We start from the raw sequence: 17,567 nt of genomic DNA on the forward strand, positions 1-17,567 counted from the left end.
ATCTGGACCGGATCCTGCTTGGTCCAGATCCAGATCCATGTTTTTTACTTAGATCCAGATCCGATCCAGATCCATTGGATCCAAAAAATTGGGATCCAGACCCAGATCCATTAGATCCACAGGGTCTCGAGTTCAGACCCGGATCCATATTATTTTCTTTTCTAAAATAATTGTGACTAAAATTAACATTTCGAATAAGCAATACTTAAATATATTTCCTACATCAAATAACATTTAACTATCATCTAATTGTCAATTGTAAGATCAGCTTGTTTACTTCCATGATTACTAGTTTACTACTCTCTCCTAGGTTTACTCCAGTCACAGGTGCTAAATTGCATAAACATGTTTCGTGCCTAGTTTCACTTGCAATTAGAACTATCAATTCATCTGTATATATATTGCTTTTTCATCAAATAGATACATTTTACTTATCAAAACAATAAACAAGAAAAGAAAAAAAATATAAAAATGAGCTTAGGGATGGAGAATTAAAAATAAAAATATTATATATTTAAATATAACCGGGTCCATGGACCGGATCTGGACCAGATCTGGGTTTTATATCAACTACTCCAGATCCGGATCCGATTTTTTAGAGAGTGGTCCAGATCCGGTCCAGATCCACCGGGTCCAAATTTTGCAAGGTCCAAATCCGAAAAAAAGGGTCTGGATCAGCGGATCTGGACCGGGTCTCGGATCCTCCATTGCCATCCCTACCTTGAACTGTTCTCCCCCTTTCCTTTATAATCTCTCCCTTATTCATCTATCACCTTCACCCCAGCAGCAAAACACCTTCGGTAAAGTTTCTGCACTCAATTCATTTTGTTTCCTCTCACACCAATCTCATATGCTCTCTGCATATTTTCTGCAGAGCTTTGGAATATCATAGATACCTCTGCACATTAATTCTTCTCTACAGAAACACCAACATCACTGAATACAATCCTAAAGGTTTTACCTTTTAAACTCCAACTTATTTTCCTCTGTAAATGACAATATGATGCATCCTATCCATGTATGCTGTTTTGCTTCTACAAACTTATCAAACCAACAAAGCATGAGTATAAACTGCATAACTTAGATACTATACTACACATTTGTGCTTTTACAATGTTATACATGAAGAAAGACTTAAAAAAGATGATAAAACAAGATTTGTAAATTGAAAAGAAAAATTCGAACTTGTGTCTTGTTATGTCGACTTGTGTTGTTGGTGTTGCTTGCTGTCATGAGAGTCGAGTCAAGAGGGGAGGGCAGCGGCGGCATCTCACTGTCGTTCGCCGGAAATAGGGGGAGTCAGGGGAGAGAGAGAGCAGGTGGCGGTCGGCGGTGGCTTCGAGCTACTGTCTGGCCGGAGTGTGTGGGGCAGAGAGGGATGAGGCGGTCGAATTGGGGCCTTGACTAGGGCTTGGCGGTGGCGGCTTTATGGTCGTGCGGTCGCCGGGAATTATAGGAGGGAGTGAGACCGAGAAGTGGTGGTATCCAGGCGGAGGCGACGTCGTGTGTGTCGACGTCGCTGCCGGATTTGTAAGCTAGGGCACGATCGCCGGAGTGGGGTCTGGTATTTGGGGATCTAGGGCTGGAGGCGGTGTTGTCACCTGATATACGGGTCGACGGCGGCTGAAATAGAGTGTAAGGCGGAGGAAGATGAGAGGAGAGGCGGCGGGCTGCTGCTATCGTCGGGGAGCGGCGCAGGGCCTGTGTTCAGGGTGTGTGTTCTGTTTTGGTGGGAGAAGAGGTGAGAGACTAGAGAGGGAGTTGAGAGGGTGACGGGTGAGAGGTGACCGGCGGCGATTGTCGTCGCCGGAGGAGACGAGAGGTAGAGGGAGATGGGACGGCCGCGGCAGCGGATTTTGCAGAGAAGAGGGGTGGCGCGGTGTAGCCTTAAGAGAGAGAGAGATCCGCCGTGAGGGTGTGTGGTGTGTGCATGAGTTGTGTTAACGAAGAAGAAGATATTTTGGGCCTTAATTTATTTTACAATTGGGCTGTGCTTTTAGTTTGAGTTGGGCTGCTCCTTTAATTCGGTTTAGGCCTCTGATTTTTATTTTAGTTGGGCTGCTATGATTTAACTAAAATGGGCTGCCTTCATATATATTACTCCCTCCGTACCAGCCCAATAGGCTCGTTTTCCTTTTTGGGACGTCCCACTCCAATAGGCCCAGTCCAAAATTGGAAATAATTAGGGACTCTAATTGAATTATAACTACTTAATTAAAGGGGATATACACCCCTTATTAAAACTCTAAAAACTCTCTCGGCCGCTTTTCCTTCTCCCCTCTTCCACCTTTTCCATTCTCAACGATGAGCGCCGCCGCCATTTCCACCGCCTCCGCCGCTCCCCTTCTTCCCTCTCCCGGCCATGGCGGTCTTCTCCTCCACCAGATCTCGGAACCTCTGCCAAACCGCCTCCTCTCCACCCGTCTTCTTTAGCGGTCTTCTTCTACCTCCGCCGCCGTATCCTCAACGCAGTCTTCTTCTACCTCCGCCGCCGTATTCTCAACGCAGTCTTCTTCTACCTCTGTCGCCGTCTCCACCGCGTGCTACCGTCTCCACCTTCCATCGCGTCCTCCGTCTCCGCCCTCCATTGCGTGTACCGCCTCTACCCTCCACCTTCTCCACCTCGTCTACGGTCTCCATCACCGCCGTCCGCCTCGAACATCGGGATCCCCAGATCTGGTGAAGGAGACGATGTGGTATCTGCAGATCTGAAGAAGAATCTGCAGATCTTCTTGATTTTTAAGGTTGCCTCCTCTCCAGATCTTCTTGATTTTTAAGTTCTTGATTTTAAGTTCTTTGATTTTTTAAGTTCTTGATTTTGAAGGAGACGATGTGGTGGCTGCAGATCCTTTTGAAGAAGAATGAGCAAAGTAATTTATGTATTGAATTTTTGTTGTTGAATTTCTGCATTGAGTTTCATAATTTGCTGAATTTGTTTCATTGTGAAACGATAAGATGATGAGATTTTTGATGCATTGAATATGCTCTGTTGGGTGATGCTATGTATGCTATGTTGAATTCATTGTGTTTGATTCCTCTAATTAATTTCCAGATTTTCCCCTAATTAATTCGTGTGCAGTAAATTGCAAATATGATTAAGGAAAAATAAGGGAACATTTAAATACTTAATTATTGGTGGACCACACCATTTACCTACTAAAAAATGAGTTTCTTAATCTCCGTGCCGAAATGAACTGGGCCTATTGGCCTGGGACGGAGGGAGTAGTAATTAGATTTCATGTTAAGTTTGATTGATTATTTCTAAGTATGATTTGCATAATAATAATATTTATTATGTGTATATATTAAGTGTGATTACTTGTTATGTAAATTAAGCATGGAAGAGATTTGCATTTACACTTTTGCAAATAAAATTGTCTATGATTTAAATTGGTTTTATTATAAACCCAATAATTATTTAAGAAAATCGAGCAAGGATATTGTTGGTGTTCTTGGCTCACTAAATTTAGTTTTAAAATTTTTATTATTAAATTTTAGAAATCCGGCGTGATGAATCAAGATTAGATATCATTGACTATGACTTAAGATTAGATTCAGGAGACCTATTACGATTATAGATTTTTTGTAGGCTTTGTGGATCGTGAGGACTAGCGTTGCTATTCCGATTCAGAGTTAAGAATAAACGACAAGCATTGCCTAATCAGGTGAGCTTATTTTACAAATGTATGATTTAGCTATTGAGCTTAAATATTTCAATGAAATACAAACTGTTTATCCGATAAAATATTTTTATGCACTCTGCTCTGTTTAAGGTTCGCATAAGTTAATCGATCGAGGTTCTCTCTTGACCTAACACGTTATTTGAGAATTGTGTACACCTATTAGCTGACTCGGTGGGTTGATATCCATTCGGGCACTAATCATGTATGAAGCGTTACAAGGGTGCTCGACGGGATGTGTTCCGGAGCATTAGGTCCCAAATGGGAACTTGGCTGAGTTATGGCCTCAGTTCAAGTGAGTAGGAGTAATGGATCCGTCGGTGGCTAAAAGGTCCGGGATCACAGCGAGTAACGAAAAGAGAGTGTGACAATTGCGCGCAAATATATAAAATGTTTTAACATGCTTAGAAGTTATTTCACTTTAAAACTTTCTAAGTCATATCAAGTATAATTTGATAAACTGCTCTTATGAATTATGAAATGTTTTAAAAGTTGCAGCCCACTAAGTACATTAGTACTTAGCCCAAAAATACTTTCAAATATTTTTCAGGTTGATTGGTCGGTGCTGACAGGGCAGAGCTGAGGCTGGGGTTCAACTCCGTATTTTGTCTTCCGCTGTTGCACTAACTCTTATTGTCTTTTGTCTCTCTAACTTAAGACTTTTATGTTAAATTCTGAATTATGTTTCTTATCGAGCTTAGACTTTCAACTTCTAGCACTATGTTATTTAACATTGGTTATCAGAAGCATGAAACCAAACTTGTAATCCTGATGTTTAGAATGTTGTTGATTGATTAGTATCACTTGATTTCTATCTTTCTTCACTCTAAGGGCGTTGCCCGACTTTTTATCCTATTATTTGAATTTCACAAGGTTCTTCCCTTGTTTATTTCTATGATTTTAGTCGCACCTCAATTATAGTTTATTCCTTCAAGAATTGGGGTGTGACAAACTCAAAATTAAAGGTGGGAACCGTAAATTGGTCAAAAAAAGACCTATATATAGGCATAGGAGACAAATACAGTGTAGAACTCAAAAATACTGATAAAATATCAAAATCTTGTAAAATCCAAAAAATTCGGAAATTCTCGTCGGGCACTATTCACAACTACGCGCAACTTTCTTATTCTGGCCATATATTTCTCGTCCGAACTTGGATTTGCAAACCGTTTGCGCCTACGAACTCGTGCCGAGATGAACTACTACTTACATTAAGACCACCGGTCCAAATTCAGACTACATATTTCAGTAAAATTCATCAAAGTACGAGCAAATATCATATTTCACAAGATAAAACAATTTAAGCACAAAATAATCATCCAACACTCAATTTCCTATAGAATTGACATCATATGAATACTAAAAACCATGGAAACATGAGTGTTATCAAAAACTCAATGGAAAAAATACCAGTCAAGGAAAAAAAGTACTTGGTCTAAATGATGTAGTTCGAATTACACATATTTTCTGTCTTTCAAAGCTAATTATTCTTCCTTCAGGACTGTTGGGTCTGACATATGTCTTTAGGGCTCACTTTGTTGTCTTCTTCAAGACTGATTTTGTTCCCTTTAGCACTGATTTTGCTAGCTTCTTCAGGGCTAACTGATGTAGAACACGTATCATACGGCAGCAATTAGATATCTTATGCATGTCTTATTTAGTTTTGGTTTCCTAGTTATGTTAGTATTCTTTTAGTTTAGTTAGGCCTTTAAATACGGAGGTTTGATGTATTGAGAGGCAAACTTTGAATATTTTTTATGATATAAGATTACGTTTCTTACTTTTGCACGAAGAGCGTTTGTCTTCTCTGTATTACTGCTGTGTCAAGTGGTATTACGAGCCTTGGTTTTTCCTTGGTTATGGCTGCCAACGACAAAGAAGTATCCCTCGCTGACATGTTCAGAGAGATTCAATAATTATCTACATCGGCCCAAACTTTAGTTGTTCGTGTCGAGTGAATAGAAGCAGGACAACATGAAGAACATGATAATCTAGATAGTGTTGATAGAGGCAGGAGAATTGCTCGTGACCTTCAACGCAATCGCGTATTCGTCCAAAGAAATCCAATCTATGATGGAGAGTCGTCTGATGATGATATAGAAGGTATTTTTGGTAGAAACCCTAATCCTAATCCTAAGGAAAATCGAGTGAACAGGCATGATGAATTCCGTTTGAAGGCAGATCTTCCTTCCTTTAATGGGAACTTTAATATTGAAGGATTCCTTGATTGGGTGGCTGAAGTAGAGAGGTTTTTTGACTTTGCCGAAATACCAGAGGATAAGCAGGTAAAACTGGTAGCTTATCGTCTAAATGGAGGAGCATCGTCATGGTGGGAGCAAATCCAAAACCAACGACGTAGATTAGGAAAGCAACCAGTCAGGTTATGGGCAAAGATGAGAATAACGTTGATGGCTCGATTCCTTCCCCCAGATTATGAACAATTTTTGTTCCAACAATATCAAACGTTGGTACAAGGACAAAAATCTATTACAGATTATACTTCAGATTTTCTGCGTTTATCATCTCGCAACAATTTGATGGAAATTGAAGGGCAACAAGTCACACGATACGTACATGGGCTAAAGCCTGCCATTCATGAGAAGATCGGGTGTCAAATTATTTTGACCTTTAGCGAGGAACAAAATATGGTGCAGCGAGCGGATGCAATGAGTTTTCAAAAATTTTATGATAATCGGAGAAGTTTTAGTGAGTCACCAAAGCCAAATCCTAAACCCAATATCGAAAACGCATCAAGTTCCAAGAAGCACGCAGTCGAGAAGGACCAGTGACAAAACAAAATACTAATCCTTACTCGAGACCAGTTGGGGATAAGTGTTTTAGATGCGGAGAACATGGACATCGATCTAACAATTGTCCACGACATCGACCAGTTAATCTTGCTAAACATGAAGAGGCAAGTGACGATTTTCATGATGAGGATGATGACGGAATTTGCAGGCCTGATGACGAGGAAGAACATACACAACCTACCTTAGTGGTTCGGAAAGTCTTACTGACACCTCGAGGGGGTGATTCACAACAGAATGCTTTATTTCGTACAAGGTGCACAATTTTCAATCAAATTTTTGAAATGATTATTGACAGCGGAAGTTGTGAAAATATTACTTTTAGAAAATTAGTTGTCGCTTTGAAACTACATGTGGAGAAGCACCCTGAACCTTGTTGTTGGAGACATACCAAGACGACCAGTTGCATCATGGTGTTGTTGAAAAAATTTATCGGTGGTGACGAGCTTGTTCATTATACGTTCAAACAAAGGCTTTCGCATGCGAAACCTTGTTCGAAATATTCTGGAGGATAGATTGGATCTTCTGAAAAATATTGCTCGAACACACCTTCATTACCTATCTCACGTCTTCTTTCAATATACCGCCTCCTTCATCTAATGACATGATTGGTAGGTTGTACAAATAGACTTGCGGCATGGATGACCACATCCTCAATGATGCGATCAAGTTGGCGATTATGTTCGGCAACGCTTTGTTCCCATGCTTCATCATCGCTAGAATTTGAAGCATCAATATTAGAACTAGAGACCATTTTTCGAAGATGAGTTTTTTCTATGTAGAGTATAGAAGAGATAATTGTTCTGTCATTTGAGAGAGTACATGGATAAATATATAAGCAAGAGCATGATAAGTGTCACATGCTATGTTACACAAACTATCGTGACAATAATTCAGAAATCACATAGGTGGTGCCACCGAAACTAAAGGCTTTTGGAAATATCGTGACAATAATTCAGAAGTCACATGGGTGATGCCACCGAAAGTAAAAGCTTTTGGAAATGTCATGACAATAATTCAGAAATCACATGGCTGGTGCCACCGAAAGTAAAGGCTTTTGAAAATATCGTGATAATAATTCAAAAGTCACATGGTGGTGCCCCCGAAAGTAAAAGCTTTTGAAAATGTCGTGACAAAATGAAATTACATTGAAATTACACAAAGCGAAATTACATTGAAATTGCACAAACTAAAATTACATTGAAATTGCATTAATTGAAATTACACAAATAAACCATTCAACAATAATTTCAATAACACAATAATTAAAAATAAGCATAATAAGTTCGATTACATTCCATAAAGTTCTGCCATTAGCCGACGTTTGAGAGTTTCCTCATCTGGAGATAACTGGTTTTTTTTCATCAACGTATTCAACGTAGATGTTTTCATTTCTTTTTCACGTGTGATTCTCATTTCACGTAGTTTAGCACTGAAAGTATCTAAAACTATCAAAGATTGTGATTCTGTTTGTTTTCCTTTTATTTTAACCTTAGCTTTAGCTTTATCCCTACCAATAGGACGATGAAATTTTGAAGCATCACTACCTGGAGTTTCTGGAGTGGAGTCGGTTGGAGGATCCACATCTTCATATGTCCTTGATTTTTTGAGCTGCTGCGACTTTCGTCAACACTGTCTTCATCGTCTGGGTGAGAACGTCGTACGTAACCAGTACTATCCAATTTTAGTTCCCAGTTCGGATAGCTGCTCATAACTATTTCAAACACCTCATGGGGAGTAAACTTATGTTTACCATAAATTGTTTGAGCTGTATTCTCAATATCCTCTTTGGACTGACCGCTCATTCGTCGCTCATATGCTTTCTTGTATGCAACAACATACAGAGTTACATTTTTGTTGAGGTGTTTGTAACAATTCCTCAATGATTCCAAGGTCCTTCGACCTCCAATTTTTTGGATTATCTGCTCGACTTTGCTCATACATATCTGCAACATTTTTCCAAAACGACTTACTATTTCAGTTAGTACCAATAATTGGATTGTTACTGACAAAGCACCAAGCAGACATTAGTGATATATCTTCTATATCAGTCCAACTTTGCGCATTGTTGGAAGGGTTTGCAGAAAAATCTTCAGAGGTTTGGTGATATTCAGAAATACGAGAATCAGTTGGATTATGCGAGAATTCTGAATTCATAGCATAATCAAACTCTGGGAATTCATTGGAGCTTGGAATATTAGCAAGATTTGGATAATAATCTTGGGAGGGATTGAAATTTTGAGAGTTGAAAAAAGAATTATTGTCTCGATCCACTGAAAAATAGAGAAACAAATACGGAGTAATAGAAGTTATATGTAGAGAGGATAAATGGGAGAATTTGAAGGTGGATTGAAATATAGCAAGAGTGGTCTCTATTTATAGAGAATGAAAAAATATAAATTTTGGATTTTTCTTTTTAATATTTTATATAGGAGAGAGAGAGAGAGACCGAGAGTGGTTTGATTTTTGGAGGGGTCGACCACTTCCAATCAACCAACTTTTAATTGTTATTTTTTTTTTTTTTCATATTACACATGTGGAGGTCGACCTGGTCTGCCAAAAAACCACCGATAAACTTGGCCTTAAGGAACGTTTTCTTTGCGTGATTCATGGTATGATTGATAAAATATATGATCAAATATTTTTATTTTTAAAATTAGAATTTTTCGAATTTCATTCTTTTAATGAAATATAAATTAAATAAAATTAATTCAAATTATTGAAATAATCAAAGAGCTTGAAATGTCTCAAAGTTCCAATGTACATAAACAAGGAATCAAAGAGCTTGAAATATCTTCAAAAGTAAATATTCCTTTAATACATGCATATATGAGATGACAAAATAACAATTTTAAAGTTAGTTACTAAAGAATGGAAAAGAACGTCAAAATTTTAAGACATCATAAAAATAAATACAATCCCCTAAAAAAAATTTAAAAGATGTACAATGGTCTGTTAAGCGATTTAATTAGAACGAATTACGACGCACACAAAATTAAAATGTTGCTTCAGAAAATGTCCGAAATAGATGACCTATATAAAATGAAGACAACCAAAACTGAAAAAAGCTGCTGGGTTAAGCTGTATTTACATTCAACTTTCAAGTTGTGGCACAGTAACCATTCCTCTAGTATTCGTTTTCACAGCTACAGATAGCAACGGGTGGCAAAACTGAGTAGTGCTATAGGACTATCAAGAAATCGAGTCCAAGCTTACGCTTTCATATACCCTAACAACTTACTTCACGTATCTATCTTACATTATGAAAAATAATGATTTACAAGTTGGCTACCCTTACCCATCTACCACCCATATATCGGGTTCTCCACCTGCGGAGGCAGCAGATGAAGATCTTTGCACTGCTGGTTGTCATATTCCCTCGTCCCCGGGGTTGCTCCCGTGCACAGCCTAAGAAACTCATTACCAGTGAGGCAGTAATGCGCAAACGCCAGCCCTCCATCAACCACATCGTTCAAGTTGGGCATTGACCTCGATTTTGTCATACTATTGTTACTTCTACTACTACCCGGATTATTCAGAACCTTGTCAAGATCGGAATATTCCATGAATCTCTGGGTGGCGGCCTCCCACGAGAGGCTGTATCTTTGCTCGGGAGTGAGAGGCAGGGGTTCCTTGGCCATAGCTTCTTTTACTTTAGCAACAAAGTCTTCTGGGGTCTTGTATGTAAAACAGTTGGGGAATGCCCTGAAGAAATCATTTGAAGGGTGGTCGGAACAGACAACAAATTTTCCCATCGCAAGGGCCTCAGCTGTAGCAGTACAGAGCACGTCGCTGACACTGGGATTTATGAAAATTTTGTAACTGCAGCCAAATAAACATTTGTCAAACCAATTCCATATAGTGATGACAATAATCTAATAAATCATCATGAAAGTAGTTTACAGGAATCACGCATTTTCACAAATTCTAAGAATATGTTAGAAGACTGCAAAGGAGGGAAAGGAAACTTACCCTTGTAGGGAATCATCCGCGTGGTCTCTGCCTTTCATAAAGTTGACATTTAAATTTAGTCGTTTGGCGGTGCTTTGAACATCATGAGCGTCCTCTCCATTTCCATACACATCCAAGTTGAAGCCATCAAGATCATTTTTCTGCTTCGCAAGCAAATCTATTAGCTCCTTATAACCTTTTGCCCAAACCATCTTGCCTAGGAAATATGCTCCTTTGGAAAAAGTTTGCTCTCCACGCTCCTTTTCTGCAGCTACTTTTTCACCAATCTTTATGAACTTGGGATTTACACCATGAACGTTGCAAACAATGGACTTAGGCAAATCTTGAGTGGCAGCAGAGAGTCGCAGGACCTAACAAAGAATTATAAAGTCATAAATTTCGTAATAAATGGAAGCAGCAATGATCATGACAGATTTCAAACGATTGAGAGAAGACCAATACCTTGTGACAGTACGCTCTTACAACCCAATTATTTATGTGCTTGACAAAAAAAGCTTGCAGAGCACCATTTCTCTCCCTCTTGATGTATTCCAAGTAATTTGTATGAACAATACCAACAACATGGTTGAATTTATCAGTCCATCGTTTCCCATGATGGTACCAGTTCAAATGTTCAGGTTCTTCCAGGATTGCAATGTCAGCATCCTTGGAAGAAATAAAGCTAGACGTATCTCCAGCTGGCATGATACTTCGTCTTGCCTTTGAGAACTAAGAAGTAGAAAAAAGAGAAGTGAAAACGGCGAACCAAGTATCAAACTTATCTCACTTATTAAAAAATGAAATTAATGCATATAAATATGATACAAGATCAACTGATATAACTACCTTTCCGGGGTAAAATGAAATCTTGAAGTCAGCCTTGAAGCCAATCCTTTCCTCAAGCCAACTACGTATATAACTTTCCTGCTCCTCAGGCGAGCTAAATGTTATATTGTTGGGATAAACAAGCTCTTGATCAGATTGACAAAGCCACGGAACCAAAAGTGTAACATTCTGCTTAGCAGATTCTGCTAGATATGCCGCTCGGAACAATGGATTTACAGCTGTTCCTGTCATCCAAGGAAGGCTGGCGGTAGTGACAATAGCCACATGCCTCTTTTTGTCTGACGAATCTGACACATCGTTTTTTCCAATATCACTCCAAAAGCCACCATCATAATGATGTCCTGTACTTTGGAGTACACTGGCTACCCTTAGGTCTAACTCATCATTAATGTTGTCACTTTCAACAATAGATGACTCTCCATCAGACAATGAGCGTAGCATAAGTTGATTTTTTCGTTTGCTGCATAAACTCTCCACTATCTTGTCTGATATGCCTAAACGCCAACAACAAAATTCATAAAGTCAGCTAGCTGCACCTGTAGCACACAATTTTAAACTGAAACTGGACAAATTAAAACCCTCGTAATGCCCTCATTGTCCAAGTGAATTACTGATACAGTAGGCTAGGCCATGGTGATACAGAATCAGTGGATAGAAAGAAATTCTAGGTTCTTTGTACACACCTTGTTTTACAGGGAAAGTTAAATTTTACTATGAAAAAGGCGTGGGAGGGAAATGAAAAAATCATACTCCCTTGAAGAGAAACAAATCCCATTTCTATGGCAAGCAGATAATGATCTCTTAAAAAGGTAATCCATCTGGTGCATCCTTGGCTACCTGGTATCAGTCTGTAGACTATTTCTATTGTCCATGAAATGCAAGGCACTGAATCTCAAAGATGTTCCTGAGGTCTATTAGGTATTTAGCAAGAGCTTACAAGCTATATGTGCCAAGTAAAATCAGTTAAACCACTAGCTCAAGAAAGAACAGATTCAATATAGCACCTTTGTCACTTTCAACTTTCAAGGTAAAATTACGGGAAGAACAGAAGTTGTTCAATAGGATCCACATACCTCTACCTATGCCCAGTTGATCCAGAAAGGGGCTAGACTGCCTCACTAGACATGCCAGCAGCTCCGGTACATCAAGGGGTGGGACTTCCTAGAAATCCAAACAAACATAAAACTGTACAAATTATTCAGTGATGACATAGTAATTTAACAGACTAAGACATATAGGTGGAGTCTATCTTGAGTCATAGATTTTATGTAAAACTCCACTTATTTTCATTTGTAAGTGCATCATATGTCATTTTTCCCTTCAGTAATTACTGTCAAAATTGGTTATTAGGTGTTTTACATCTATGCATTCCTTCAGATAATTCAGCTAGCAAAATGACGACGAGTCATAAATCATAGAAACAAAATAGGTCTCGAATTCTCATAAAACCATGCACAATGGAGATTAACACACTAACCTTTGAATCGTTGGGATCCTTGCATATTGATTTCTGCAGAAACAATTTGGAAGGTAATTAATGGAAAATCAGCATGATGAATCTAAGTAACAAAATGCTAAGCCAGTATAGGACACTATAAATTTATAATAGGAGAAGTAAGAAAATTGTTCCTTGGAGGTATTCATGTAAAAATTGACAATACAAACAAGCTGTTTTAAAGACTGCTTGTCTGCAGGCGAAAACAATATTGAACAAGCTAGGAATATCAATTTTATTGATTTTTTCTCTTAATTCAATGGAACAGATTATCAAACTGGGCTAAGTTTCAGTTTACATTTTTTCACTTTCTTTCTCCATATGATAGCACATATGCTTTTATACTTCTTATAAACAATGTTTGCATGCTCTCGCAAACATATCATAAGTTATAACTTAGGCGAAAAACATCTGCACAAGTACTTGAATTAAACTAACCCAAGAGAAAATTCCTAAACATAATTCTGACAGAAAAGAAACAAGAAACTCATACCAGGCTTGACTTGAACTTCTCGACGAACTCACTATTCTTAATCCCCTCCAAAATCTCACTGGAGCTTTTCTGTTCCAGTTCCCTCAGCCTCGACTTGAACGTTCTTATCGGTTCCCAGAATTCCCCAAATTGGCCCTCCTCCCTCTCCTTCTCCTTCAACCTCACACCCCTCCACTTCCTCAACGTCTCTCTCTCATCCTCCTCATCCTCGTCCTCCCCCACCTCCGCCACAATCGCGTTCTTAATCGCGGACAGATTGATCTTAATCTGCGGCCTCGGGTAGAACTTGAAATCCGGCGACGAATACGCTCGCCGGAATTCCGAAAGCTTCGGCTGCAGCTTCTTCACGAAGTCGATCTCCGCCGGCGGAGCCGGGTTGAGAGTGGCGGAGGCGGTAATTGTGGGGACACTGAAGGGCGTCCTCGAGGCGGAGTTGAGGAAATTCTCGAGCTCCTTATCGGCTAGGTTTTTGAAGGAGTTGGCGCGGTTTTTGAGCAGTTGAAGATCGGCGTCGGCTGAGGAGCGGACCTCGCGCCAGCCCTTGGATATGAAGGAGAAGGCCTTCTCCGCCGTCACGATGGAGCCGGACGGCCGCGCCGTCGTGGAGGCCGACCGCGACTCCGGCGGCTTGAAATTCATGCTCGGATTCTAAATTCGCCGACAATTCCGAGTAAAATTTAGGGTAAATTGAATTTTCCGATGAAAGGAGAGAGTGTGAATGGCGAAGGAAGGAGTTGTGTTGTGTGAGAGTTTTAACGGCTAAGATTGCGGTATGTTTTTATTTGCTTATATTTTGGAAATATGAATGTGATGTGGCTGGTTAGCGTTATATGACAATAAAGTAAGGGAGATTTTTTTAAGGGGTTATTTTCGAGGAAGGCAGGGTGACACGTGGGATGACACGTCGGACGAGCTGTGTTACTTGATTGGAGCTGTGGCTGTCCGTGTTGGAGCTCTCAGATATGGTGACGTCAATGTCTCACGTGATTATCATAATATTTTATTATTAAAAAATACTACTAGTATTTCTTGTGCGATGCACAAGAGCCAAACTAGTGTACGTAATTACACGTAATAATATGTTGAACATTATTGTTATTATTTGTAGTTACTATTATTTGTAGGGGAATTGTTAGTACTTAGTAGTAGTACTAGTATAGTATTTCGTAGTTGGTGTCATGCATGGTCATTGTATTGGTTCTACATGTACACAAAATTGTACCACCTTAGTGGTAATTTCGTTTTTGTGATCATATCGAACATTTTCCTTCTGCGCCTCATAAATATGTATAATTGAAAATAATACGAATTTTAATAGAAAATTATTTAAAATATTAATAGTGAAGAAATGATTCTATGTTGAGAGTTGTTAAATAGATTGTGAGTATAGAGTAAATTATAAGAGTAAAATTATGAAAATTATGTGTAAAGTAATATTCAAAAATAAAGTGTGCACAAATTTAAATGACATACCAAAAAAAAAATGCATAAATATGGAGATGGGAAAGTATTAGTATCAAATCGTGTCTGTATTTGATTTTATTGGTGTCATTTCTACACGATAACAACCTAGCGTGAGGAGTGCATGCTAAATGAATTGGTGAAAAAATATATATAGGAATCTATTATAAAGGCATTCATTGTTTGAGAGCCAAATCATGCTACAATTATCAGGCATAATTATGTTATAATTATTTCAAATATTCAATAATTTTTTTTATTTATTTTATTAATTAAAAGTTATAATTAATTCAACTCAATTTAGATGTTACTAATCTGATGGTAAAAATTGATTCACTTTACTTTTACGTAATTTTTTTCTTGATTGTATAATTTATTAGTCACGCTAATTCTCCTGTGCGACCGTCGCACAGTGTGCGACGGGTCGACCCGGCCCAAACCCGCCCTCCTGACCCGGAACCCTGACCCGCGTGGGTTTGACCCATACTCATAATTATTACATTTGTTTATAATAATGGTTACTTTTAATAAACATAATATATACATTTGTTCATATAAATGTATATTGATATGTATAATATTTTATATTGAATGAAGGTAAATATTTATATTAATATAAGTATACATTTGTGCGACCAAATGTATATCTTATGCTTATTAAAAGTAAATACTCCTATTAGGGTTTAATGTTCAGACTTAGGGTTTGGTCTTCACCTATTAGGGTTTAGTGTTCACGCTTAGGGTTTAGTTTACAGGGTTTAGGGTTTAGTTTATAGAATTTAGGGTTTAGAAAATATAATATTGTATATTAAATGAAGAAAAATACCTATATTTATATAAGTATACATTTGTGCGAACAAATGTATATTTCATGCTTATTAAAAGTAATAATTATTATAAACAAATGTAATAATTTAGGATTTAGGATTTCGGGTCTGGATTGCGGGCCGGGTCGGGCGCGGGCCGGGGCGGACCCGTCGCACACTGTGCGACGGTCGCACCCAAGACCAGCCCTATTAGTCATTATTTTGCTATCTTTAATTATACCAATTTCAATTTTGCAATTTTATGATTTTTTAAGTTCCATACAGTATGATGCTCATAATTCAATTATAGTCTTTCAAGTTTCAAACGAGATGATACTCAGACGTCAGAAGTGATATGCTAAGCTCCAAATTAGATGATTCTCATGAATTAATTGTAGTCTTGCAAACTTCATGCGAGATGACAAGTTAGTTATGGTCTTTAAGTCCCGGAGATGATGATCACAAGTTTGTTATGATCTTTAAGCCCTCAGACAAGACGATACTCAAAAGTCAAATATGGTGTTTCAGGTTCCAAGCAAGATAATGTTCAAAGGGATATTTTATTTACCCAAATATTTAATTGATGAAAGTGATTGACATTATTACCAATTTAAATATTGTACCACCAATTTAATTTTATCAAATCAAATTAATTAAAAATAGTTTATATTAAGACTATTTCATAGTATGTTATAACTATAAAAATTAATATGATTATAAATAACGACGTAAATTAATTTTTTATTGAATTCCAACGGATTACAAACTAACCTATTATAAAGACATTAATTGTTTGATAGGCTACCTTCTAATAGACTTAGTGTCCGGAAGTCTGCCGAAACAATAGGATATATGCATGGATTATCATTTTGAATTTAAAATTAGAAAAAAGTTAAAAATAGTTGGCATCTATAAATAAGAATAAGTTTGGTATTCTTTTGCATACAAGCATCATTGATTGATTTGAAAGGTTAGGCTCAAAATACCAATCAAAAAATTATTAAACTAGCCGACTAGTAAATGGGTGATTCTATTCATAGCCCCCATTTTACTTTTTATAGCCTTTTATTTAAAAAATAATTAAAATTTTACTATTTTACCCGATATTTTATAACCCTTAAATTTATAATAAATTAACAATTTCATTTAAATAAATTTGAAAATATTTATAGCCTTCTATCATAATCTGATAAAGAAATACATTTATGCAGATATAAATCCTGCAAATCACTGTGTAGCTCCAACTTAAAATTATGAGAATCGCATGAAATGAACTACCAATTAACGAAGAAGAGCTCGTCCACGTTAACCAATGAAAGATCGTGGAAACGGGCAAACACTTGTTGAAACTACTCCAGGTACTTTGATATTCAAATCATAGCTCATTTGAGAATGAACCCAACACTTCTTATGGTCAATATAGAGTAACGAAAAGATGCAAAAGGGATATGAGATCCATGATTATTTGGATAAGGCATTTCTTCAAATTGTAACAGATCTCCTCAAACTCCTAAAAACAAATTTGAGTGAAAAAAAATTAAGGCATTAACCGAACCCTAATTAAGCCCCAAATCAGAAAGTAAAAACTTGATGATCTCCAAACAACGCTTAAGACAATTTTTAACTTTATTAAATTATATAGAACCAATTCAGATTTCAATTATACACATTTCAATTGCTAAACAATTGATAAGAAATTTGTTGCGCCGGACTGATTTTTGAGAAGGCGGCGCTTCTTCATACTCCTTTACCGATAAATATTTTCAGATTGCAATTAAGAATTATATATATTTATTCTTTCAGATTTATTTATATAAAATTGTTAATTTATTAAAAAGTTAATTTAATTCGGAGGTTATGAAGTATAGGGTAAAATAGTAAATTTTAATTATTTTTAATTTTTATTTTAAATAAGGGGCTGTAAAAAGTAAAATGGGGGCTATGAATAGAATCACCCCTAGTAAACAGGGACGGAGCCAGGGGGCTAGAGCCCCCTCCCAAATTTTGAGTTTTTTTTTTTAATTTTAA

At 37.6% G+C, this 17,567-nt stretch overlaps 1 protein-coding gene and 1 long non-coding RNA gene across 2 annotated transcripts; one reads left to right on the forward strand and one right to left on the reverse strand.

Annotated features, from left to right (window-relative positions):
* The first annotated feature begins 393 nt into the window (after nucleotides 1-393).
* On the forward strand, nucleotides 394-1,980 carry LOC130997070 (uncharacterized). The gene is made up of 2 exons (XR_009092915.1): nucleotides 394-800; nucleotides 875-1,980. It is a non-coding gene; the product is annotated as an uncharacterized LOC130997070 (long non-coding RNA).
* Nucleotides 1,981-9,546: 7,566 nt separating this feature from the next.
* LOC130997071 (digalactosyldiacylglycerol synthase 1, chloroplastic) lies at nucleotides 9,547-14,079 on the reverse strand. Its single transcript, XM_057922342.1, has 7 exons — nucleotides 13,273-14,079; nucleotides 12,762-12,794; nucleotides 12,358-12,445; nucleotides 11,285-11,778; nucleotides 10,901-11,167; nucleotides 10,460-10,809; nucleotides 9,547-10,309 (listed from the first exon to the last, which is right to left on the reverse strand). Exons 1-7 carry the CDS (start codon nucleotides 13,909-13,911, stop codon nucleotides 9,790-9,792), a joined length of 2,391 nt encoding a protein of 796 aa, XP_057778325.1. The 5' UTR covers nucleotides 13,912-14,079; the 3' UTR covers nucleotides 9,547-9,789.
* Nucleotides 14,080-17,567: the final 3,488 nt, after the last annotated feature.

This window comes from Salvia miltiorrhiza, chromosome 8 (genome assembly GCF_028751815.1).
Source record: "Salvia miltiorrhiza cultivar Shanhuang (shh) chromosome 8, IMPLAD_Smil_shh, whole genome shotgun sequence".
NCBI lineage: Eukaryota > Viridiplantae > Streptophyta > Magnoliopsida > Lamiales > Lamiaceae > Salvia > Salvia miltiorrhiza.